The sequence below is a fragment of the Chionomys nivalis genome, chromosome 7, assembly GCF_950005125.1.
Source record: "Chionomys nivalis chromosome 7, mChiNiv1.1, whole genome shotgun sequence".
In the NCBI taxonomy this organism is placed as follows: Eukaryota; Metazoa; Chordata; class Mammalia; order Rodentia; family Cricetidae; genus Chionomys; species Chionomys nivalis.
Window position 1 is genome coordinate 89,010,501 of NC_080092.1, and position 24,831 is coordinate 89,035,331.

Consider the following 24,831-nt stretch of genomic DNA (forward strand, 5'->3'; position numbering starts at 1 on the left):
TTCTTGTTTTCTCCTCAGTCTCTAAAGTGTTCACAAACTACTCAGTAGGAAGCCCGGAAGCAGCAGCGTTCATTCCACACAGCCCCCTAGGATCACAAGAGATGAATCCAGGAAACCGCCAAAGGCTAGACGGAGGGGGGGGGGGGGGGAACAACACGATCTTTGCGCCTGCGCAGTGGACTAGACCGTTACCACAGCGACGGAGCGGCTTGGGGTCACCATTTCCCGGAGGGTGGGGGAATAGCGCGGTGGGAAGTCTCTGCCCCCTTGAGTGACAACCGCACCCCGGAGGGCGGAAACTCCCGCCCCCTCGGATGTGAGAGGCAGTGATAGACATCACCCAGCGCGTCGCCATGGCAACCGCGTGGAGGGCCAGCGGCTGCTCGAGGGGGCGGGACAGACGAGCTCGGTAGTCCCGCCCCTGGTTATGCTGGACGACAGCGACCCAGCGGCCCGCAAGGATTTGAAACCGTTTGGCTGCGGCGGCGGGCCCGAGTGGACGGCTTGCTTGTGGGGGCTGCAGGTTCTCTCTCTCTCTTCTTTTTCTCTCACCAATAGTTGCCACTCCTATCCTAGTCCCAGGTTCTGAGTGGAATTTTGCGCGGGATGGAGCCCCCGCGCGTGCGGGCTGGCTCGGGGAGGGGCGTCGCCGCAGGCCGGGGACCGGCGCTTACGGCCTGTGTGGCGCGCGCCCCCGCGGGCTTAGCAGCCCAGCGAAGGCCAGGGAAAGTTCTCAGTAAAGTTGGGTCAGGCGGCATGGCGTGGCCCACAGCCTTGAGGTAGGGGCTTGGGGTTGTGAGGAGAGATCTGTGTCCTGGAGCAGGTAGGACAGCGGCCCAGGCCTGGGTGGGCCACGCAGGCGCCGCTCACACCGGCGGAGGAAGTGACCGCAGGGAACCGGACAGCTGCAGTGCTTTACCCGGGTAGCAGGACCCGACAGCAGGCTGGCTCCGAGAAAGCCCTGATGAATTTGGGGTTTGCAAGCTTCCCAGCCCGGAGTCGCCGTCCCTTAGTGGGACGTGCAGTGTTTGTAGAGACCCAGAAAACAAGTACTTAGGACAGCGGCCTTTTGTTTTGTGTTTGAGACAGGCTCTCACTGTGTAGACCTTGCTGGTGTCGAATTCACAGAGATCCACCTGCCTCTGCCTCTTGAGTGCTGGGATGACAGGGCGTGTGCCCCCCCCCCCCCATCAGTATGCTGGTATTTTTATGACTTGTCATTACTATTTAAAGATAATGGGAAGTAAGATAGAAAAGGCGAGCGAAATGCCAGTGAGCCTGTTCCCCTCACCCCCAGCTGAGGGGAGAACAGGATCATTTATGCAGTGTTCAGGTCCAGCTGATTGCCTCCAGGACCCAGTCGGGTCATTGACGCCGCTAAGCCCCACCTTCCAGCCGGTGAAGGATAGTGGAAATCGTGTCTATCTGGTTAAGTACCCTGGAGGACACACCGGGATACATTTCTAACGCCCACAGTTGCCCCGATGTCTTCTGAGAAGACATCCAGATGTGTAACCCGCAAAATACGTGCCCTGGTAACCCTTGTTGACTCGTTGGCACTTCAAGTCTTCTGTATTACTCTCCACAATATATTTTAAATATGACTTGATGGAACAAAACACATTTTACGTAACTTTCAGGACAATGTTGCGTTTGGCGAGGTGCATGCTGTGAAGTGCGTCCTTGGCTTAGTGGCTGTCTCTTTTTTAAGGCTGTTAATATTGGCGGCTTGCGTGTGCTTTGCTGATTTCTGTGGCAGTCAAGCACCTTTGAGAAGGTCTTAGCTTGTTTCATAGCTGTCCACAAAAAAACAGATTTTTAAAAAGGTGAGGCCAGTGAGTTTAATAAAAGACACCACATAAATACAGAATATAAATACACGAGACACCCTACTTTTTTCTATACTTTTGAAATAGGTTGTGCATGAAGCAGTCATTTTAGTTATCAGTGAAAGACAGGCCATGAGTGATTTAATTCTAAACCAGAGATAGAGCTTTACCTATTTTTCCTTTTTCTTTAAACTTTTTGAAACATGGTTTTTCTACATAGCAGGGGCTGTCCTGAAACTCACTCTGTAGATCAGGATAGCCTCGACCTAGTGAATAAGTCTGCTTCTGTCTCCTAAGCGGTGGGATCAAAGGCATACGCCACCATGCCTGACCCTCGTTTTTCAGTTTTAATACCTTAAACCTGAAGTTCTGATGTAGTGTAAAAACCTTTTCGATAGCTAGACATAATTTGTGTAGCAGAAATTCCTTCCAAAATTGAAACATTAATTTTTGTTGTTGTTGTTGTTGAAGAATAAATAAGGGGCAAAGAAAGGCAGAGTTCGGCTAAGAATCACGTTGGTGTTATTTTTGCGTGGGTATGTGTGTGCACAGAAATTTGGGGGCCAGGAGTCAATGTGACCTTGGATTCTTCAGGAGCTGTCTAACTTGTTTTAGAGCGAGTCTCGCTGAGACCTGGGCTCCCTGATTGGATTTGGCTGACTGGTGAGTGAGCTCTAGGGAGCCACCTGTCTCTCTGTCTTTCTGCTGCTGAATTACAGGTGTTTGTCCCTTGTGCCTGCTTCTTAGGTGGATACTGGGGATTGAACTCAGTCTTCCTGCTTCTTCAGCAAGAACTTTACTGACCCAGCCCATTTCTACTTTTCTTTTCCGAGTATGATTTGACTATTACATGTTCAGATAGCATTCAGATTGCCTTTCTATTATTCAAATTACTTTTTTTATTAGTTGGAGATATTTCTGACTTACATGTAAATGACCAAGTTGTCAGATTATGTAAAACCTAGGGATTTCAGAATTTTAATCTGGGCTTTGCTTAATTATATGATTTTGGTGAGTCACTTAACTGCTGAATGCTAGTCTCCTCTAATATCAAACTCTAACATTTCCACAAATGTCAAAGGATTTGTTGGGAATTAGTGATCACGAGGAACGTTTTTGCTTTGGTTGCAGCAAACGACAGGCTTAGGCAAAGTTGAGTACATGGGCGTGCGTGTAAGCCTGGAAGTGGATCTAGGGCAAAGCCGTGCTTAAGGTTGTGGACCCAAGAGTTTCTGCTGTTTTATTTATCCACTTGAATAGTTGTTTTCAACTTTATTATCTATTATCCAGTATGCTGTCATAGTGTGCTTTATATAATATCATACTGTACTTTCACCAAGTACTGAATATATTGTAGGAATTTAAAATGAAACAAACCAAACACAACTCCCCCAAACTAATGAACTAGTTGTTAAATTAATTTAAACCAAGTTACTTGATTAGTTAACTATTTATGCAGCATTGAGTATTGAGACTGGAGCCTCACATATGCCAGGCAAATGCTCTGTCACAGAGCTACCTCCCCAACCCGGAATGAAGTTTAACTGTGTCTTAAAGTCGAAAACACATTCCTCTCTTTCTTTGTAACATAGAAAGTAGGATGGCCGGTTTTGACAAATGGAATTAGGAGCATGTATCCTGTAAGACCTACTTGGTGTTCAGAACAGAAGTGTTTCAAACCAATCCTTTGGGGCCGAGGGATGACTCCATCTATACAGTGCCTGCGGTTCAAACGTGAGGTCCCAAGTTCAGATGCTCAACCCTCAAATAAAAGCTGAATGTGGTAGTGTGCAGCGGTAACCCGAGAGACAGGTAGATTCCTGGTTCTCATTGGCCAGATAGCCTAGCTGAATTGATGAGCTGCAGGCTTAGTGAGAGGCCCTATCTCAAAAATTAATGTGCATAGTGATCAAAGAAGCCATGCAAAATTGCCACATGAAAATGCACACACTCACAGAAACTTGTACTCCCTCCTCCCCAAAAAAATTGTCAAAAAGCCATTTTTTTGTCATACAGAAGTTGAACATTAATCTGTTTATTCAGCAATCAATTCTTTAGCTCCTAACATGTACTTTATAATATGCAGAATGCTTACTAAGGTGTAGGTTGCTTTCCAAGAACCTCTTATGGTAAATGCAGTAACACACATGTGAACATTTACAGTAAGAAGAGAGCAGAAATTAGCCTAGGGTAAGTAGGACTAGCTATGCTCAGCAATGACATTGAGCTGTATAGGTCTGCCTCCAGGTCTGTATAGACCTGTGCATTGATTAGCTAAGTCTTGGAGTGTTTGAAGAATGGTGAGAAGTTCATCATGACAGTGGGGAGGTTAAAATGGCCATAGGTGGGTTTGTGTAGTTAGGCGAAGACTAGCTGCGGTAAGAGATAGGCCTAAATGGGAAGGCACTTGCATAGCTCACATAGGGTCTGGAAAGTATTCTGTAGGGATATTGTCTGTCTAGAGATAGAGCAGCAGAGACATTTTGAAATTGTTCTGATCAGTATCACCTTTTTCTCAGGTAGAGACAGGGCTCGTTGGAGGGCAGGTCACTGGGTCATTGTAGTAGTACAAGTTAGTGACACACAGGGTTTTCTCTGGTAGAGTACAGTGAGAGTAGAGAAGCTGGGGCTTCTGCGTGTTTGTCCTGGGCTGCTTTATGGAGAGTTTAGATAATGGAAGCCTTGATATGTCTAGCAAGGAAGATGAAACAGATGATGATACCACTGAGCATATGGACACAATTGTAAAGAATTTCCTTTGGGATATATATAACTTCGTAACAAACAGGACATTACAGAATAGGTCCAGGAAGCTGCTGTAAATATGAGTTTGGAACTGCAAGGAGAGAGTAAGTTAGCAATAAAATTTAAGGTAAACAGCATAAGCAAACTACCAGTACCGATTGTGACTGCCCAGAGAGAAGGTAAAAAGTCAGATTCTAAGAAAACCCAGGAAAGAGCAATGCAGAATCTGGACTTAATGATGCCTGGGGAAATGAGCCGTTGGGAGACTGAGAAGAAAGGACCTGGAAGGCAGCAATGCAGGAGGAAGTGAGCTATTAAGTCAACGATGCATTTCTAGGAGTAGCAAGTGGTACTAGGTGTAGGAGTAGTACCATAAGGAGGGTAGGGTGCTGTGAGGTATGGTACCAGGGAGACAAGAAGATAGCTGTTTGCATCACGGGGAACTCTGAAAGGGCTCAGCAGCCTGCTGGAGTGGAACGGGTAATTCCCATGGAGAATGGAGCTGGAAGGAAAGCAAGAGTGGACTGGTGCATGGAAGGCCAGACTGAGGGCTGACACAGGAAGGGAAGGAGCCAGTGAGATGGAGAATTTGAAGTAAGGGGGAATAGGTAAGTGATGGTTGAGAAGTGATAGGAGGGAATACTGTCTTGCAAAGGAGAATTGCTGCTGACTGGGATGTAGGAACAGTGGCCAGGTAAGGATGTAAGGATGTGTCCTCCTTCCAGAGGTGGGAGGAGCACCATTTTAGTAGGGTGAGTACCATCTATTTTTTATGAGCTATTTTTTTCTTAAATTAAGAAAAAAAGTCACAATTAATTAAAGGGCTTTAAGGTGTATGTTGTTTTGGGCATTGCTCTGTGGACTGGTCAAAAGTCAGTTCTTGAAAGAGCCATCCAACTCCCAGACAGTGCCGTCTTTCTGGAGTGGCTCTTTGGTTAGAGAGTGACAGGGTGGATGGGGTTTGCTGTGTTCTAAGGGAAGAGGAGGTGGGATGGGAGGAGGAGGGAGAGAGGTGCATGTGAGCGTCCACGGAGGAGGTGCTACTATCAGGTGCAGGCCTGTTCCTAACGGGAATGGAAAGCAAGCGTGTAGCCAGATGACTTGAGGCCCCAAAGAGGTGATTGTGGGAGAAGCAGTAGCTGGGATCTTAGCCAGTGTTTGCCCTCCCAGGTAGTGTTGGGTGGAGAGAATGAAAGACTGAATAAACCACGCACCTGTGTGCAGTAGTGAGGCCATAGCTCCCTCTCATGGCTGTGAGGGAAGTGAAGGGAACCAGTGGAAGGTAGGGTCACTGACCAAGACAGAACAGGAGGCTGTAGAAGACACTGGTGAGAAGCTGTAAACATTGGAGCCTCGTTTCACAGGGATAATGTTAAACTGTGGCATAGGACAGCTTTGAAGGAAGAGCAGAGCTTTCCCCAATCCATCATTTGTAAGTACGTGACAAGTTGGGTAGTTCACAGTTTAAATACACATTGATTGTGGAATTTGTTCTCTTTTTTCTTTTTCTTCAGTTTTCACACATAAAATTAATTTTCCAAGGATCTGTAGACTGAACCTAGGCCTCAGACATGCTAGACAAGTCCTACACCCCATATTAAACTACACTTGGCTCTTTTTTACTTGTTATTTAGAGACAACATCTGTATAAATAGTCCAGGTTTGCCTCGAGATCACGCTGTAACCAAGGTAGGCATTGAGCATTCTGAGTAATGGCATTATATGTTTGTGCTACAGGTAAGGGTTGAAGGTGTGTGTGTGTTTGTGTGCGTAGACCAGATGTCACCTCCTCCCACCTTATCCTTTGAGACAGGCTCTTTCACTGAACTTGGAGCTCATCTATTGGTAGACTGGGTATTCTGGGAATTCCAGAAACCCACCTGTCTCTGCCTTCACTGCATACAAACACATGTGAGTTTTATGTGAGTACTGGGGATCCGAACTCAGGTCTCCATGCTTAAGCAGTAAGCTCTTTAGCAACTGAGCCATCTTGCTACTTCCTAGATATATTTTTAACATAAGATAGTTTGTTTCTGGTTTTGTCAGTGTATATGAAGAATTAATATTTTTAAAGGTGTATAGGGGAATTAAAGGACTTTTAAGATTTTGGCATACAGTTCAGTGAATTCTTACATGTGTACAGACTTTACAATCTCGTCAGCAGTTCATGTGCAGAACAGTTAGACACCCCTGGTGATTTTCTGGTGCACATCCTCTCTATTTAGACTGTCCTTCGCTGATGATCTCTATGACCATTGGCTGTTCTCGCTGCTAAAGTCTTTTTCCTTTTCTGGGACCTCATATCAACAGATTTAGCACATAACCTTTCTTTTTTTTTATTTTTTATTTTTTTATTTTCAAGACATGGTTTCTTTGTAGCTGTCCTGGAACTAGCTCTTGTAGACCAGGCTGGCCTTGAACTCACAGCCTACCTCTGCCTCCCGAGTACTGTGTGGTGGTGGTGCATGCCTTTAATCCCAGCACATAACCTTTTGAAAAGGAGTTGTTTCTCTGTAGTTTTTCTTGTTTTGGGTGTCAGTATTCATTCTTGGTTGCTGAGTGCAGCCGTTAGTATGTGTGATAATATTACAATTTGTGGACTGCTTCCACTGTTGATTTTTAAAAAAATCACTCAAGCTACCACCACATTTGCACTTTTTGTGTGAGAATAGATTTTACATTTCATCTGGGAGTTTTTGGTCATATGGTGAGTGCATGATTAGCTTTGAAAGACACTGCCAAACGATTTCCAGAAAGTCCTTGTCATTTCACTTTCTGGCCGGCAACACATCAGAGTTCTGTATTCTCCGTTCTCACCACCATTTTGCATTTCTTGACTTAATTTTGTCTGTCCTCATGTGTTGTTGGGGTATTGCAGTATGGTTTGCTTTTCACTTCCTTAGTGACTAGTGATGTTGAGCATCTTTTTATGTGCATAATTGCCAGTATTTGTATTTTGTCTTTGGTGAACGGATTGATGTTTTAAAATATAATATAACTGATTTAAATAATATAATTTAAAATATAATTATTAAAATAAAAATATAACAGACACATAGGAGTTATATATGTTTGGAGGATTCATCGCTGTATTTAAAACTGTGTATACAGTCTGTAATGACAACAGGGTAGTTGGTACCATCATTCCAGAATCTTTTCTTTTTTTCTTTTTTTTTTTTTTTGGTTTTTCGAGACAGGGTTTCTCTGTGGTTTTGGAGCCTGTCCTGGAACTAGCTCTTGTAGACCAGGCTGGTCTCGAACTCACAGAGATCCACCTGCCTCTGCCTCCCGAGTGCTGGGATTAAAGGCGTGCGCCACCACCGCCCGGCTCATCATTCCAGAATCTTATGATTTATTTCTTCTTATCATCTCTCTTTACTTTTTAAAAATATACAATTAATTACTGTCAAAGGGATTGATTTTTGTCATTATTTTTATTGAATGGTTTTTATTCTTATGGCCAAGTGATGAGAATTATTCATATTTTCCTTAATGCTATTTTTCTGTGCTGGAGTTTGAACCAGGGCCTCACAGCACACAACACTGCACCACAGAGCTCTATAATTCCCCAATCACTCATGTGCTGTTGATATAAGTTACTTATGAATTCAGAATTTGCAAGAATTTTTCCCAGTCTTTATTTAGGGTCTTTGCAGATCAAAGCTGGCAGGATTTTTGGGGGGTTAGGGTGGGCTGAAGTCTAATATTATATATCAGTTTTTTTATTTTTTAGGTAATCTTTTTCTTTTTTCTTTTTTTGCTTTGATAAAGTCAAGGAGATCTTTTCCTTTATATTCAATTTTTACAGTTTACATTTAGGTCCAATATTCATATTTACATGTATATAGCATTATTGTTACATCATTATTTGTTAGAAAAACTGTCATTTCTCTTTGATTATGCCTTTGTTGGATATCAAGAGTCCATACTTTTATTGGTCCATTTTGTGCTTTCTGTTCTGTTTTTCTGGTCTATCTGTTCTCTAGGCAGCACTGTAATGTCGACTGCTATAGTTCAGCGTATAATAAGGTGATCTGAGCCTCCAACTTCATGTTTCTTCAAAACTTTTGCTGATACTCGGATTCTTTTACCTTCTCATATAAATTTTAGAATCAGCTCGTCTGAGTTTTAATCGGAATTTCACTGAGTCTAGCAGTCAATTAAGGAGGACTGGTATTTAACTGACCAGTTTTCTTTAATGTGTTTTCTCATGGTTTCTTAGCTTTCCTCATACAAATACTTGATGCCTAATTTTAACTTTTTCACAGAACAGATTATGGAAATGGAAAATGAAGAAGAAAAATGGGAAAAACTGGATGCAGAATTTGATCACTTTGTGGTAGATATGAAGCCTTTTGTTCTAAAATTACCCCACAGGTCAGGTAAGATGGTGTTTGAAATTAGACTCTTGTTTTTGAGATATTCTTACTATGTGTCCCTGGCTAGACTGATGTTCATTATGTAGACCAGAATAGCCTCCAACATACTGTCTCAGCCTTCCCAGTACTTGGATTATAGGCATGTGCCACCATATCTAGCTGAAATAAGATCCTTAAGATTAAAAATAAGAATACCTAATCAAAACAGTTATATTAACTACTAATGGCTTTATTATTGCTATGACAAAATACCTGTAAGATGCAACTGTGTTTTGGTTCCCAGTTTGAGGGTTCAGTCCATCATGTGGGGAGGGCACGGTATCTGGGGCTTGAGCAGCCAGGCACGTTGCATCTGTAGTCAGGAAGCAGAGAGCAGAGGATGCTGCTTCTCAGCTTCAGTCTGGGTCCTCCAGCCCGTGGAATGATGTTGCCCACATATAGCATGGGTCTCTCCTCCTCAGTTAAATTTTTCTGGAAACACCATCACAAACACACCCAGAAATGTGTTTCCTTGGTGATTCTGAATATCTTCAGTTAGGATTAGATGTCCTACAAATGAACTGTCAAAATGGAAATAAAGTTGAAATTCCCTTTTAAAAAAGTCACTTAATGCTAATGTTTATCATTGATGTAGGATTGTTTACTTTGAGCTATTCCTTGGTAAATAAAAATTTAGTGGCAGTGCCCTCTAAGCTTTGACAGGATTTTATTGTGATGCTGTGGCTCATGCCATGAGCTTAAAGCATGAGATGTTAAAAGTTAGTTACTTCTCTTTCTTCACTTTGTCTTTTCCCTTCTCCTTGGAAGTGACTTCCAGTTCATGGACCCATTGTTAACTTCTGACTCTTTAAATCTGATCAGCTGATAAGTTTCTGTTGCTTTCGTTTCTGCCCTATTATTTGTACTTTTGGAATGAGAACCTTTGTTTCAAGAGAGATTTACAGAAATTTTAATGCATTAGAGGGCTGCATAGAATGTAGGGCTCAAGGAGATGCTCTAAGCTGCAGTGGTTGTATTATTGACTGTAGGGGTAATGAGTAATTGGTAGATTTGGTAGACATTGAGTAGGGGGTGTGGAGTGAACCTAAGAAGCTATGGCTTTTTGTTCTCCCAAGTTCTTATGTCCCTGAGATATCTGAGTGCGTTTTATATTCAAAGTGAGGGGCTAACTTAATGCTACAGACTTATTTGGAGCTGCATTGAGAGATAGGAGTGTGACATAGAAATGATGCAGTCTTTGCTCGGCTGTTGTTTCGGAGCCTGCAGCCTTCTCTGATCTTCGCTTGAACCATATCCTTGTGCCTCTTTTCTTACCTTGTTGGTCCTTAGCCTTTCCTTCCTTCTTCTGTTGCTCTTCAGATCTCATGGGTTCAGGTTCTACTCCTTCACATCTGTCGCTGACTCATGATGACTTCTGATAGTACATAATGATAGATGGGTATCAATCCTCTTCTGATACTCACTACCTTTTAAAAATTACCACATGTTAATTACACAAAATAATGGGTTTCATTATAACATTTTTATATATGTTATGAACATTATATTTACTTTGGTCATGGTCATGACCTTTATTGTTCTCTCTTATCTCTCCTCCTACTTCTACTTTTCCTTTTCCTCTTCTGTAATAGTGACCCTTCTTATTTCCATATCATTTTTTAATGTCTAGATTCTGTGTATGAGAGAAAATGTGCGATATTTGTCTTCCTGAATCTGGTTTGTTTTGCTTAACATGATGATATGTAGTTCATTTCATTTCCTGTAGATGACAATATTTTGTTCTTATGTCTGAATAAATCATACTGTATATAAGTCCCATATTTTACTTATTTTCCCATTGATGGACACCCATGTTGTGATTGTAGAACTTTGATAAGCACTTAATTTTTCCTTTTTTTGTCTTGGATCTGCCAATTAAGAAAATTTTTATTAGGATTTTCTATTATAAATGTATTTCAAATCAAACTATTCTCATATTTTGTCTTTTTTAAAAATAGGTTTTAGGTATTTAGAATTCTTATATATAACCCTAAGTTCATACACATCATCTATGTGGAATATGGTTCTCTTTTACTACTTCATAGTGAACATGTAGGAACTCATCCCATTTAAGAACTAGAAATTTCTCTGGGCGATGGTGGCACACGCCTTTAATCCCAGCACTCAGGGAGTCAGAGGCAGGTGATCTCTGTGAGTTTGAGGCCAGCCTGGTCTACAGAGTGAGTTCCAGGACACAAGAGATTCACAGAAAAACCCTGCCTCAAAAAAAAGAAACAAAAACAAAGAAACAAAAACAAGAGAGAGAGAGACTAGAAATTTGTACCAGCTCATCTACTGTTATAGCTAAAGCTGCCTTTCGCAGTGGGCTTTTCTACCATTTTAAGTAGAGAATTAAGCTCTTCATTAATCAAGGTGTACCAAAGTGTGTGCATTGAATATAGTGTAGATGTCAGTTTGCTAGAAGACATGACGATATCATAGTTTTAATTATTTGCTCAAGCTTACCAATTCTACTTATGTATTTTCTGTTTGTTTAAAGTACACTGGATATTCATAAAGTTTGTTTGGTCTTCATAAAATTTTCAGAGCAAAAATACACACTTTTTAAAAAGATATCTACCTCTAATGCCTGTAGTGAGATTACAAAGTGGTAAATCCAGACTTAGTGATTTTTTGTGTAGGCAAAACAATAAATGATTATGACCTTTTATAAGCCAAGAGATTAGTGATTTTTTATAATATATGCAATCCACAAATTAAGTTAGACTGATAAAAATATCAGAGTAGTGTTCATGTGAGTTAAAAAATCCTGTGCCACAGCAAGATAATACACTCAGTGGGCTATGTGGATTAAATGTGCCGCATTTTTAGGTAGATCTTTTTAGAAGGGTAATTATTTCATGAAATTATTCACTCAATTATTTTAGTGATAGTAAAAGAAAGCCTTGAATCAGCTACAAATCCTTTGGAATTATTGGCGTTAATAGATAAAATGTTTGAATTTAATTTTTGAGTGAATATGTGCTTAGCTTTCTGTGTTTCTGTAGTTAGGATTTAGAGAAGTCTTTTCACTATATCTAAAGTTATTTTATTGATGCAAAATTTTATCTAAAAACATGTTTAATTGTATTCAGAAATTTTATTTTTATTAACTATCAATGACAGGTCCCAAGAATCTTATTTTTATGAAAATATGTACTCATATTTGTGTTGCCCAGCTGCACCTAACTAATAAAGTGAACTCCAGACTGGGAGTGTACAGTCTTTTTTTCCAGCCCACAACCATTTTTTGTTGGTGTTGTAAAGTTTGTTGAAATGTTGCCACACCATTTGCTTGCATATAGTTCATTAATATTTTCTTGGTGAGGTGGTCAACTAGAGTAAGTTACACCAGAAATCACATGATTCCTAAATCTTGGAGTATTTACAATTGGGCTTTTTAGGAAGTTGGCTATTCCCCTTCTAGATTACAGTAGGTCCTTATATAGTCTTTATAATTTAATGTTTCATCCCTGACATCAGATTTCATATAGTTCTTCTATACATATAGAACGGCAGAGGTGTGCTCTTTGGATCAGAAAACTGTGTGAGCCCTCAGGAACAGGTGCAGGACTCCTGGGTAGGAAGAATCGGAACTTGTATGCAAAGCTGTTACTGCACATGCTTAGGCGAGGAGTCCTGGAAGGCCCTTTTACACACCGTCCTGAGTCAGGAACGCTAAAAACATTACCATCATATATGGTAAGTACCATTGACTACTGCAGAGCAGTTTCATTTCCTTAAAACTGACTACGATATAGCATCCCTTTTGGGAAGGAAATAATATTGAATTATATGTGCTAGATAATACATAAATTAAAACTTTCATTCATTTTTCCCATTTCAATAGAAAACATTCTTTTAATATTTTATTCACTTATATTCCCTTATATAAAAATGAATTTTAAAACTGGCCTTAATTTCTTACTAATTTCAAATAGACTCTTAATATGTTAAGTATTTCAATAAATTCTAGTTTATTAATTCTTTCATATATTTTGTTTAACATCAGTTTAATGGTTTTTAGATGTTCCTTTCTAGTCAGTTGATAATATTAAATTAGTATTTTAAAATAATCTTCTATAGTGATTTAATTGTTATTAGCTTTGTTATAAGATAGTTATTTTATGGCTAGTTGGTTGTCCCCATCTTGCTCCTTGTAAGCATAAACTTGCCTCTTGGTTTGTGTAGGTTATGAGTATCATATCTAATTGGACAGCTAACTGGAGTTGCATATACATATGTGAATGTTAGAATTATTACAAAATTAATACAAAATTTCTGTACATTTTAGCAATTTACTAATCAAAATTTAGTATCATCACATGCTGCATACCAGAGGATAATTCCTTTTATTGGTGGCAGAACACAAAAACTTTGAATGCTATTATCCATTGTAAAACAAGTACCATATGTTTTGCTTATGCCAAGATTGGCTGTATTGGGGAAAGTAGGTAGTTGACTCTGTGTATTTGTTTGACATTAGAATGAGTACATCAGTCTCTCTATTGTCTGAGAAGCTTTCATTCCCCATCTCCACAAGATTCCCAAAATAACAGACAGCATGGAGTTGTTTGTCCTGTACTGAGACATCTAAGACAACTACTCAGTGACTATGAGTAGATATTGTCTTACTCAAGGGTTCTATTGCCGTGATAAAACATCATGACAATAACAACTTGGGGAAGAAAGAGTTTATTTTGCTTACACTTTCACATCACAGTCCATCACTGAAGGAAGTCAAGGCGGAACTGAACTTGGAAACAGAACTGAAGCAGAGGTCATGGAGGGATGCTGCTTATTGGCTTGCTCCTTATGGCCTGTTCAACCTGCTATAGTACCCAGGTCCACCAGCCTCCGGGTGGGCCTGCCTGCAATGAGCTGGCACCTTCCACATCCAGTGAAGGAAGTGCCCTCCAGACTTGCACATGGACCAGTCTCAGCTGAGGTTCTCTCTTCCCAAATAGCTAAAGCTTGTACCAGGTTGCTGTAGAACTAGCCAGCACTTGGTGTATATTGTGCAAATAGACCTTGCTGGAGATCGTGGAACAGAGTTTATGAGACTATTCCAACTTACAATAGCACCCAATTTAAAACTTATTTATGGCATTTCCCAATAATATGTATAGCCATGGTTCACTGCAAATAACTGAAACCATGGGAAGAGAAGCAGAGAGTAACCAAGATAACTGCATCTCATTTAAAAAGGAATCGTCTTTCATTTCAGATTTAAGATAAAGGGGTCACGTTTGACTATTTTCTGAAGAGTAGCCCCTCGAGGACTTCTGTAGACTTAGGTGATGGTTACACAGGTAGAGTTTTCTCCAGAAACCTTATCATGCACCTGGCTCATTGACACTCCTGGGCTAATGCATCCGAGTGTCTAACATGGAGTGTTCTGTGAGGAACAGTAGATGTTGGGATATGAATATATTGTGTCACATTTTTCCATCCACAGTCAATTTCATAAAATGGTAGGGAGAACTTTATTTCACAAGTGATACTAAGAAGGCCAGAGTTTTGTCTTGACCTCCCAGGGAACGAACAATATGGTTAGAACCAAATACCATGTCTCTGACTTTGTAGTTCTCACTTCATCGAGGCACTTCTAATTTTAGTTTTAATTTCTGGCACATTTAAATTGTGATTACTCCAAATACTGATTTTGTGTATATATGTGCCTGTATGTGCAGATGAATTGCTGGTTATAGGAGAAAATAGAATAGGATATAGTTTAAAAAGTTTTCCATTTAACTATAAAACACTGGTTCTCCTGTGGGTTTTAACCCCTTTGTCAAAGCTTTTTCTCCAAAAAATTTACATTATGATTCAGAACAGTAGCAAAATCACAGTTATGTGGCATCAGCTAAAATAATTTTATGGTTGGGGTCACCACAAATTGAGAAACTTTATTAAAGGGTCACAGCATTAGGAAGGTTGAGAACCACAATTATAATACTAATATCGTTTCCTTATGTAAATAATTATTCCCAGCTTTATCTGCCATGTAATTTGTTGTTCATTAGGTTTCTTGTATAGTAGAACATCACTGAAATATAAATATGTTAACCATTTTATTATTTTAGTATTGCATAATTTATTATGTATTCAATGATAAATTTTATATATTTATCTGTAGTTGTACTTAAACTGGATATTTGAAAAGCTTTTGTCAAATTTAAAAGTTGATGGGAAACTTAAGTGTTTTGTTTATAGTACATTTTACAGAAATGATTTCTCTCATTTTTAAAAACCAGTCCATCTATTTTGATGAACCAAATCCAGCACGACCAAAAGGTACAAGCCCAGAGAAGTTACCAGACTGGGTGGTGGGCGAGCTGGAGCCAGGCGAACACAGATTGAGTGAGTCATGGCAGTTTTCTTCTGGAGAAGAGAGCACGGTGGTGCTGTCGGCAAGTGGTGTCCAAAGGTATGCCGCAGAGTTGAGTCTCAAGTGGTGTCCAAAGGTATGCCGCGGAGTTGAGTCTCAAATTTGGAAATTTTACTCTGCTTTTGCAACTGGCTATGTTGGAGCTTTTTCTTATTAAGCATAAGGTTTTGCTTTACATTGTATTTTAATAATGTTGAGGGCTGTGAATAGATGTTAGGTAAGTAAAAATAACAGGTTTTAAGAATTTACTACTTATTTAAGAAGATTATGTTACATTTTAAGTAGTTTTATGAATATCTGTTAACTCTCTTTCTGTGTGTATTTTATTGTTTGAAAAGTGACCTGGCTACATGTTTCCTTTATGACAATGCAAAGAGCATTGCCAGTGATGTCATCAGAATGTGACACTCTGCACATCCAGGTTGCATCTTCTGCTGGAATATCTCTTCCCCACATCACTATTTCATTTTATAAAATAAGACTATAAACTTGACCCATTCAACTACTTTTTCAGTAGAGGATCAAGCCTACATAGTATTTTTAGTACAAATAAAAATAAACTTCTAAGTTATAAAAATGTACCAAAAGGCTGTTATTGTTGCAGTATAACTTTTTGTCTTTAAGAGGGAGAGATTTAAACTTTTGTTTTTATTAAATTTTGGTATTTCCTGTTGACACTGAAGTTTCTTGAAATGTTAGAAATATTGGCTAGTATCATTTGACATGTGTCACACTTCATTCTTCACTTCTGGCCATTCGGTAATTTTAATTTTATGAATTTGTTTCTATTAACAAAGCAGTAATTATTGTCCACTATAGTGTCTTTGGTCCATTTCTTATTAAATGTGGAAATGTTATTAGTAATTAGAAATACATCCATTATAGATGTGGTCTGGCTGTGTGTCTTTCAGATTGGAGATATCATGATGGGAAAAAACAATTGAACACAAACTAAAGAGTCCATGAAATAATTTTATTAGAAAGAGGAAACAATATAGAATGGAGAAAAAGTGAAGGAAGATATGATAGCATTAATGATATATTTAGAGGAGTAAGAAGTGAATGGACGAGTTGTATTAGATGGTGTTAATGCTTATTTTTATATCCATAGAGAATTAAAATAAGAGGTAAAGTTACAGAATAATTTTTAGCTTCTTAGCAGCTAAATGGCATTGTGGAAGAGAGATTGTGTTTTGTAAATGATGAGAAATATAATGGCTTGTTTGACTGCTAAAATTTGTATTAATACTTGAGCTAGAGGTTAGGGATGTTGCTTAGTTGAATGCTTACCTAGCATGCATGAAGCTCTGGGTTTGATCCCCAGCACTGCAAAACCTGATCATAGCAGTATATGCTTTAAATCCTAACACCAGGGAGGTGGAGGCAGGAGGATCAGAAAATTCAAGGTCATCCTCAGCTATGTAGCGAGTTTGAGGCCAGTTTGGGTTACATGAAACCTCTATTTAAAGAACAGTTCAGCTAAAATTTGGGCTCCTTTCTAAGTATAATGGTAACATGAAGGCGAAGGCGTAAGTCACAAACAAATCCCACACCAGTTTGGAATTATGATTAATAGAATGGTTATTTATTTAAAGGGGAAAAAACTTACAGATCACCGTCCCAGACAACAGCCCTCTGCGCAATCAGGAAGGGAGTCTAGTCGCCAGAAGCGGAGCAGGAAGTGAGAGAGCGAGGAGGGAAGTGGCTGCTTTCTTAAAGGGAGAGAGACCACACCCCAATGGGCTGGTATCTCAGCGGCTATTGGCTGGAGGAGCGGAAGGACCTCCCGCAACAGTGACATGAGCCTGGAGTTTGTGGTCTGAGAGGGCACTAAAGCTAAAGTCTGTCTTGGCCCTTGACCGTGAGTTGGAAACTGTAAATCTTAGACAGAATCAGTGACCTGAGCAGATTGGTTTTGCTTCCCTTGCACAGTGCTGTCTTTAACAGTGGTTTTTGAAGGATTTGTCAAAATTAGCAATCAGTTTTCTTGCTCTTCCAAAAAATATGAAAACCTGGTAATCTTTTTGTAAGCTAGCCATGGGTTCATAGGTTATAGATAGTTATAGTAGGTTACTTTGTTACTGTAGTATGCTGTTAGTGAATTTCACATTCTTTATATGTATTAGTGAGCATGGGCCTTTTTTCTTTAAATAGTCTTTAAAGTATTTTTCTGTGTTAATATTGTATCAAAAGTGCAGAGAAGAAGGATGCAGTTGAGGAATCAAATAATTCAAGAAAGGAAGTACAAAATTAGGCAACATAATCACTTTTCTGTTGCCTGCTTAAGCTGCCTGGATGTGATTTATAACTTGCTTTACATGAGAGAAGTTCACAGATAGTTTTGGTGCACTAGTCATATGGGATTTCGCAAATACTGTGAAGATTAAAGTGTGCATAAAAGGGTTCAGGACAGGAAATATGTGACCTTGGCAGGAGTCTAGCTGAATGGACATTTTCTTCTTTGGACCACGAGATAAAGTTTGAGAAAAATACAGTGAAAATATTCTTCTTTGAAAAATAGATTTGGTTTTTATTTTTATTTATGTTTGTATGCGTGTATCTGTGTTGAATATATAATGTGTATGGGGTTTCCCTGGACTCCAGAAGAGGGAGATGGATTCCTCAGAGCTGGAGTTACAGGCAGTTGTGAGCCGCCCAACTTGGGTGCTGGGATCCAAAACTAGGGTCCCCTGGAAGATCAGCAAGCACTCTAAACTGTTGAACTTTCTTTCCAACCTCAGTGGGAATAATATTTACATGTCACCCAGTCACTTTACTGGAAAAGGAAAGCATAATAAAGTTCACACGTTAAAAATCATTTGTTGCCTGGGCGGTGGTGGCGCACGCCTTTAATCCCAGCACTCAGGAGGCAGAGGCAGGCAGATCTCTGTGAGCTGGAGGCCAGCCTGGTCTACAGAGTGAGTTCCAGGACAGTTAGGGCTACACAGAGAAACTCTGTCTCGAAAAACAAAACAAAACAAGGTGTTTTTGTTCACTGTGTTAGCTATATATATATATATATATATATATATATATATATATATATATATATATTTTTTTTTTTTTTTCATTATAGGGACAAAATATTTAATAAAAACAATCTAAGGAGGGAGGGCTTGTTCTAGATCACACTTTGAGGGAACAGAGTTCATCATTTCAGGCTAGGTGTGGTAGCAAGCGCCTGGTCACATTGTGCCTGCAGTCACGGAGCGAAGGAAGATGAACGCTGGTGCCCACCTGGCTTCCCATGTTCCCTTTTCACTCAGCTCAACACCCCAGTCCATGGATGTACTGCCCACATTCGGGTGGAGCTTCTTTCCCCAGTGAAATACTACTTACAGATGTGCCCAGAAGTGTATCTCCTGCGTATTCCAAATCGCATCCACCTAATAGTGGAAATTAGCCTTCACCACTATCTATAATCAAATGAATTTTAATGAAAAATAGTTACTTGATTACAAGGTGTTAGTTATTGATTAAATGATAAGCAATGTGAAGAACTGACTGTGTGATGATTCTCGTCAGTCCCACCCATCCTCCAGACAAAACTCTGACACCCAAGTCAATCCACGTGGCACTGTCACTTCTCCTTATGGGACTCCACGTTTTCCTGTCGCACTCATCACATTTGCACATGTTTGATGTCTGGCTTCTTCGTTAGATTCTAATTTCACGAGGTAGGAATGATATTTTTCATATTTGCAATTTATTTTCAGTTCCTCCTAGCAGGTGCAAGCATGTTGAAAATTTCTTAAGTCCTTATATTTAGTTGAGTTATATGTGTGCTTAACGAAGATTATTAGTCACTGCCACATATTTAATTTACTACCTACAAAGACCTTCTAAGGTAGGTGTATTGTGGCATCGATAGTAGTTCAAAAGAATTTTTGAATTGAACTTTTAGAGAATGTGGAGGGAAGGCAGATTTTATAAGATGGTAGAGGGAACATGGTCATGTACTGTAGGAGTCTATACACCGTGAGACATGACATAGGAGGGAACATGGTCATGCACTGTAGAGGAGTCTATACACCGTGAGACATGACATAGGAGGGAACATGGTCATGCACTGTAGAGGAGTCTATACACCGTGAGACATGACATAGGAGGGAACATAGTCATGCACTGTAGAGGAGCCCATACACCGTGAGACACGACACTGGAGGAACAGCCAAGGACACGCCTAAAGGTCTTTCTGTTCAGCTCAGTGACACGAGGCTAATGGTCAGTTAGGGTTATAAAGCCCTTCTCAGGGTATTTCATACTCCTTTAATAATTATGACTTGATTTGTTTTAAAATTTAAATTTTATTTAAGCTTTAATCCACAAGTATTTTACTTAACAGATATTTGTCATTTTACATGGAGACATTTAAAAGATAAAACTAACATTATTCTAGCTAAAGTTACAAAGATTGATTTAAGGCAGCCCCTGCATGTGATTCAGCTCGCCATGGCACTGAGTAACCCACCAAAGCCCGCTTTCATTCTTCTCTCTAAGGTGACTTCTTTTCTCTGAGTGGTCATACTGTGCTAACGAAGAAGTTGGTATCTGTTAATGTTGACCTACTACATCTAATAACTTCTGTAAGAATTGTTTTAAAAAGTTTAAGAGGCTTATAATATTTGACACATGTATGTTTTTATAGTGAATAATTTATTGTTACTTAGAACTGAAGTTTAATGCTGCCTCATAAATTTTACAGCCACTTCAACTTGTCCTTTGAAAAACCTCTTTAATCTTAAAAGATTTTCCCCCTTAGTGTTTCTTTTTTGATCACTTTATAAAACCCTGCTTTACTTAGACCTTTTTGTATGTGAAGCATTTCTAATGGCATTTTAGATGATGCTGTTTGTGCCCTAGCCTTTTTATATTATTAAAGATGCAGAGTCCTTTTGAAGCCTTTTGTTAGGATCCCTATTCAGGGGAGATGACACCTTCCCTTTACCTTTATTCCTTTGTAGGCTGGAAGCAGCCTTGCTTCACACTCCCTGGAAGTATTATGAGGCCGTATTCTAGCCCTTGTTATCATGCTTTCTTTTCGTCCCCCAAATATACATCATGCATTAGTATACTTAGCATTTTACAGCAGACACTCCAGTACCAATCACTCCTGAGAGTCTCTGCTTTCTTTCATTCATATTCCTTGGTTTATGTTCATGTCATTCCCTATGTTTTCTTTTAGATGATCCAAATTTCACTACTATTTTAATTAAAATTCGGCTATTACATTTTTGTGTTTAGTATCTGACCTTTATCTTGACAAAGAAATATTTTATTTTTATTTTACTTTAGTTGATTATGACTTTGCAACACCTAAGGAGAGCATAACCACTGAGGTCTGATAATCGCCTTGTTTTTGTGATGGGTTGTCTTTACAGTAGCCCCTAGAATCCAATTCCTGATAGTCTTGCTATAATTTCCTCCTTATGAATATGGATAGGCAGGGCCTGTGACTTGTTTTTAACCAATAGAGTATGGCAATGGTGAGGTCACTCCTGTGAGTGCCTTGTGTTCTGTCCAGCACCATCTCACTCTAGGTCTTGCTGCTGTGCCCTTTGGTGACTTTGAAGAAGTAGCAGCTTCCATGATTCTTGTAGCCCCAGGGAACCGGATGTTGACGATCATGGGGGCAAAGAAGTGAATCTGTCTGTAGCTGAGGAGTCTGCATATGAAAACACAGCTCTCGTCAGATCATGGTTATAGCTTTATGAAGTAGCAAGCAGAGGACCTAGCTCAGCTCTGCCTAGACTTCCACAGAAGTATGAGAAAATACACACATATTATTTAAAGCTCCTTGCTTACTTATGGTGTCATGGAACCATGCATGATGAATGCAGAATTTTTCTAATGTAGAAAACTGAATACTTGTGGAAGCCTAAGTGTAGAGTATGCAGAATGAAAAGCTAAGGTTTTTTATGTTCTTTATTTCCTGCTTCCCTCCTGAGAGGTAATCCCATCAAGAATTTGGTATATATTATTCTTTAATAGATACCTAACATCTATGCCCATGTGAATAAGAAATTATGAAGTGTATACACACCTTCCATAACTTTCTCTTTTTTCACTTAGTTCTCAAAACGATTGCCATGTAGGTTTTTAAAAAGATAATGTTTTAAAGCTATCTCTAATGTCTTCCATTCTTTATTACTATGAAGAATGCTTTGGTTCATACACTAATGCTTAGCTCATTTGTATCTTGTGTTAAATATATGTGGAATTTGTTTTAACCAATTATGATAAGAATTTTAAAGAAGAGATTTTCATTCAGATACTAAGAGAAAGTACCATATCCTGCAGGGCCATGTTTTGCTTAGGACACAGAAGGAGCAAGGGGAAAAATAGGTGAAAGCACCCCTTAAAAACTATAATGGTGGGAAGTGGTTAGGTGGGGGATCTTGATACATGATTAATAAAAACTCAGAGATAAATATTGGGGTTCAACCTGAAGACCAGAAAAGCAAAGCAGCCAGCCATTGGCTCTTACCTTGACCTCAGTGAGAAAATGGCGATCCTGCGTCCAGGAATCCTCAGAGTGAGACTGAGTCTGAGAGCTGTCTCCTGTTTTATAATCTTCTCTAGTTCTGGGATTAAGGGCCTGCACCACTACCGCCTGGTTTCTAGGGCAAGCTAGTGTGGCTACTGGGTTTAAAGATGTGTGTCATTGCTGCCTGGTCTGTAAGTCTGGCCAATGTGGCTGTTTTACTCTCTGATCTTCAGGCAAGCTTTATTTATTAAAATACAAATTAAATGCCACCACAGGATCTTCTTCTAAGTATGAAGTAAAGCACAGATCTTGGAGTAGTGGCTGGGGTTCAAAATATGATTTCCATAAGATGCCATGGAGGTGAACAACTTTGGCCATTAGTTTGGCCCAGGGCTTAGAGATACCAGCTCATCAGTTATAGTACCACTAATACACTTACACACTTCATATGTTTTAGACTGTAGTGGATTCCTAGGAGGTGAATTGCTCTATTGGTGGGATTATTAGTTGATTTAATATCTTGTACAGTAGTTTAAAATAGTGTATATGGCCTATCTTGGGAACATATGTAAGATATATAAAGTTTAAACAATGGGTAGAGGTATAGTGAGCTATATTTGTGTATAGAAGTGTTTTAAAGAGGTGGGGTATGTGTGCGTAAAGTACCTAGGTATCATCTTTAGTGAATGGGACTTGTCTGGAGTATAGAGATAATAGCATTCTCTTTTGTATACATGTTTGTTATTTTTAGTAACCATACATTTATATTTTTATAGGTACTGTCAAATTGCCTTCTAAAATACCAAACTTTTATCAAATGCTTGGAATACAGATTTTTATTATTAGTGCTAAAGTTAATAAATTTAACTATGTAACAAATATGTCTGTAGACTAACAAGTCTGTAGATTGAAACGTAAGAAGGAAACTTTCCTTGATGAGTAAACATTGCAGATTTTGTGAAATCTACTTGCTTTCTAGTTTGTTAAAGCAGGAAAGACAGCTGAGGGCATCTGTGCTGTTTGTGGAGTGCCTGTTGTATGTTAGATACTATCTGGACACGTGTTCTTAGTTACCTGTTTGATCCTCTCTGTAAGCCTGGGCGCTTGACAGCATTGCTCCTCTGCATTTGTGGAGGCATAGTAGCCTCAGGAGGCTCACACGGCATTCCCAACAATGGGTCTGATATTGGAATGCAGGTTCATGGATTGTGTTTCTAGGATACCTCTAAGCTTTAGGTAGCTTAGGCAGAAAATAGGGAAATTTAATTTTTTCTTAAAAATTTAATATTCATTTAATGTTATATGTATGGGTGTTTTCCCTGCATGCATATCTGTGCATAGTGTGGATGCAATGCCTGTGGAGGCCAGAAAAAGGTGTCAGGTCCCCTGACTATAGTTATAGGTGGTTAAGAGCTGCCACATAGGTTCTGAGAATGAATCTAAGTCCTCTAGGAGAGATTCAGTGTCTTGACTGCTGAGCCATCTCTCCAGCCTTTTTTGCTCTATGCCAACTCAGCAGTCCAGGCAGTTATTCCTTTCTCCTTTGCTGTTTCTAGGCTGAGCTGAAATGAGGTTTGCCATGGTTCAAATCCTACTACTGATACTTGGCAACCATCTATCCTCAGCCCTCTCAATACTGCTTCACAGTGGAGGAGGCACACCGTTCCTGCTTATTGGAGAGGAGTTATTTATTGGAGGGAAATGCATTCCTTTAGATTTTTTATGTATCATTCATTTTATAAAGAGTCTAGATGTTTAATAATTCTAGGCTTGTCTACAGAATCAATTAACCTGGGCTCATAGGGGCTCAGAGAGACTGAACCAAGAATCGAGGAGCCTGCATGGGACTGATTTAGGCCCTTCTATGTGACAGTTGTGTAGCTTGGTCTTCTTATGGACCCTGACTGTGGGAGAAGAGTCTGTCTCTGACTCTTTTGCTGACTCTTGAGACCATTTTTTTTTCAAACTGGGTTGCCCTGACCAGCCTTAATGTGAGGAGGTGCCTAGTCTAACTGAAACCTGATATGCCATGTTTGGTTAATATCCATGGGAGGCCTACCCTTTTCTGAAAAGAGATGGAGGAGTGGTGGATGGGGTGGGCCAGAGGGGAGGAGGTAGGTAGGACTGGGAGGAGGGGAGAGAGGGGAAACTGTGGTTGAGATATAAAATAATAATAAAAATAACAAAATTTTCAATAAAATTTCTAAGTTTTTTTTTAAACAATGATATACATACTTTTCGAAATATCAAATTTAGGCTAATTTTATATTAATTGGAACTTACCTTTTAACTTTTATTTGTCAGCTAGATGATATGTGTATTCATGCTCATAAAAAAGGACTTGGAGAATAATTGTCCTGCTTTAAATCATTACAAGGGACTATAGTTTTTGTGTGTTTGCTTTCATGAGGGTTTTCCATGGCCTATTTGATGGTAGCTTTTAGTTTGGAATGAGGAATATAGTCACAGTCTGTCTTTATGGAAAATGTGCTTTGCCTTACAATGATCCTCTTCATATGTGGTTCTCAGGAATGCATCGTGGCAGAAAGCTGATATTCTTTGTGCCCTTTAAAAAGGTCTCCCAGTGTAGATAGAATTTCCTTTGTACATGCAGTTTAACAGCAGGACCAGCAGAGGGTGATCAAGTACAGTGAAAACTTGATTATGTTACTGTATTTGAAAATACAGTGTTGACTATGTTGCTGTATTTGAAAAATGTTTTGCCTTTTTTTAATTTGAAGATTATTAATTTTATTTTTTGTGTGCTCCAAAATAGCAGTGTAATCTTTTGCTTTGTCAAACTGTTTTATATGCAGATGACACACTATAAGTACCTTGCTGCTTGATTTGGGAGTAGGGGTTTTGGCAGGAAGTGAGTACTTTTTTTTCTTAGAGTCTATGACTGTTGGTATCAGTGTGATTACAATTCACATAGTAGAGCCTCTTAAATATTGTTCAAGA

General features: G+C 39.5%; 1 protein-coding gene and 1 long non-coding RNA gene across 2 annotated transcripts in view; one reads left to right on the forward strand and one right to left on the reverse strand.

Annotated features, from left to right (window-relative positions):
• The first annotated feature begins 399 nt into the window (after positions 1 to 399).
• The window catches only part of Cep112 (centrosomal protein 112), a 448,529-nt gene continuing 424,097 nt past the window's right edge, over positions 400 to 24,831 (forward strand). The window contains exons 1-4 of the mRNA XM_057774090.1: positions 400 to 523; positions 8,843 to 8,956; positions 12,504 to 12,694; positions 15,250 to 15,422. Of these exons, the coding sequence (XP_057630073.1) occupies positions 8,851 to 8,956; positions 12,504 to 12,694; positions 15,250 to 15,422 (470 nt within the window). The 5' untranslated portion in view covers positions 400 to 523; positions 8,843 to 8,850. The remainder of the gene's footprint in view (positions 524 to 8,842; positions 8,957 to 12,503; positions 12,695 to 15,249; positions 15,423 to 24,831) is intronic.
• On the reverse strand, positions 9,409 to 17,050 carry LOC130877144 (uncharacterized). The gene is made up of 3 exons (XR_009057387.1): positions 16,993 to 17,050; positions 10,268 to 10,419; positions 9,409 to 9,513 (listed from the first exon to the last, which is right to left on the reverse strand). It is a non-coding gene; the product is annotated as an uncharacterized LOC130877144 (long non-coding RNA).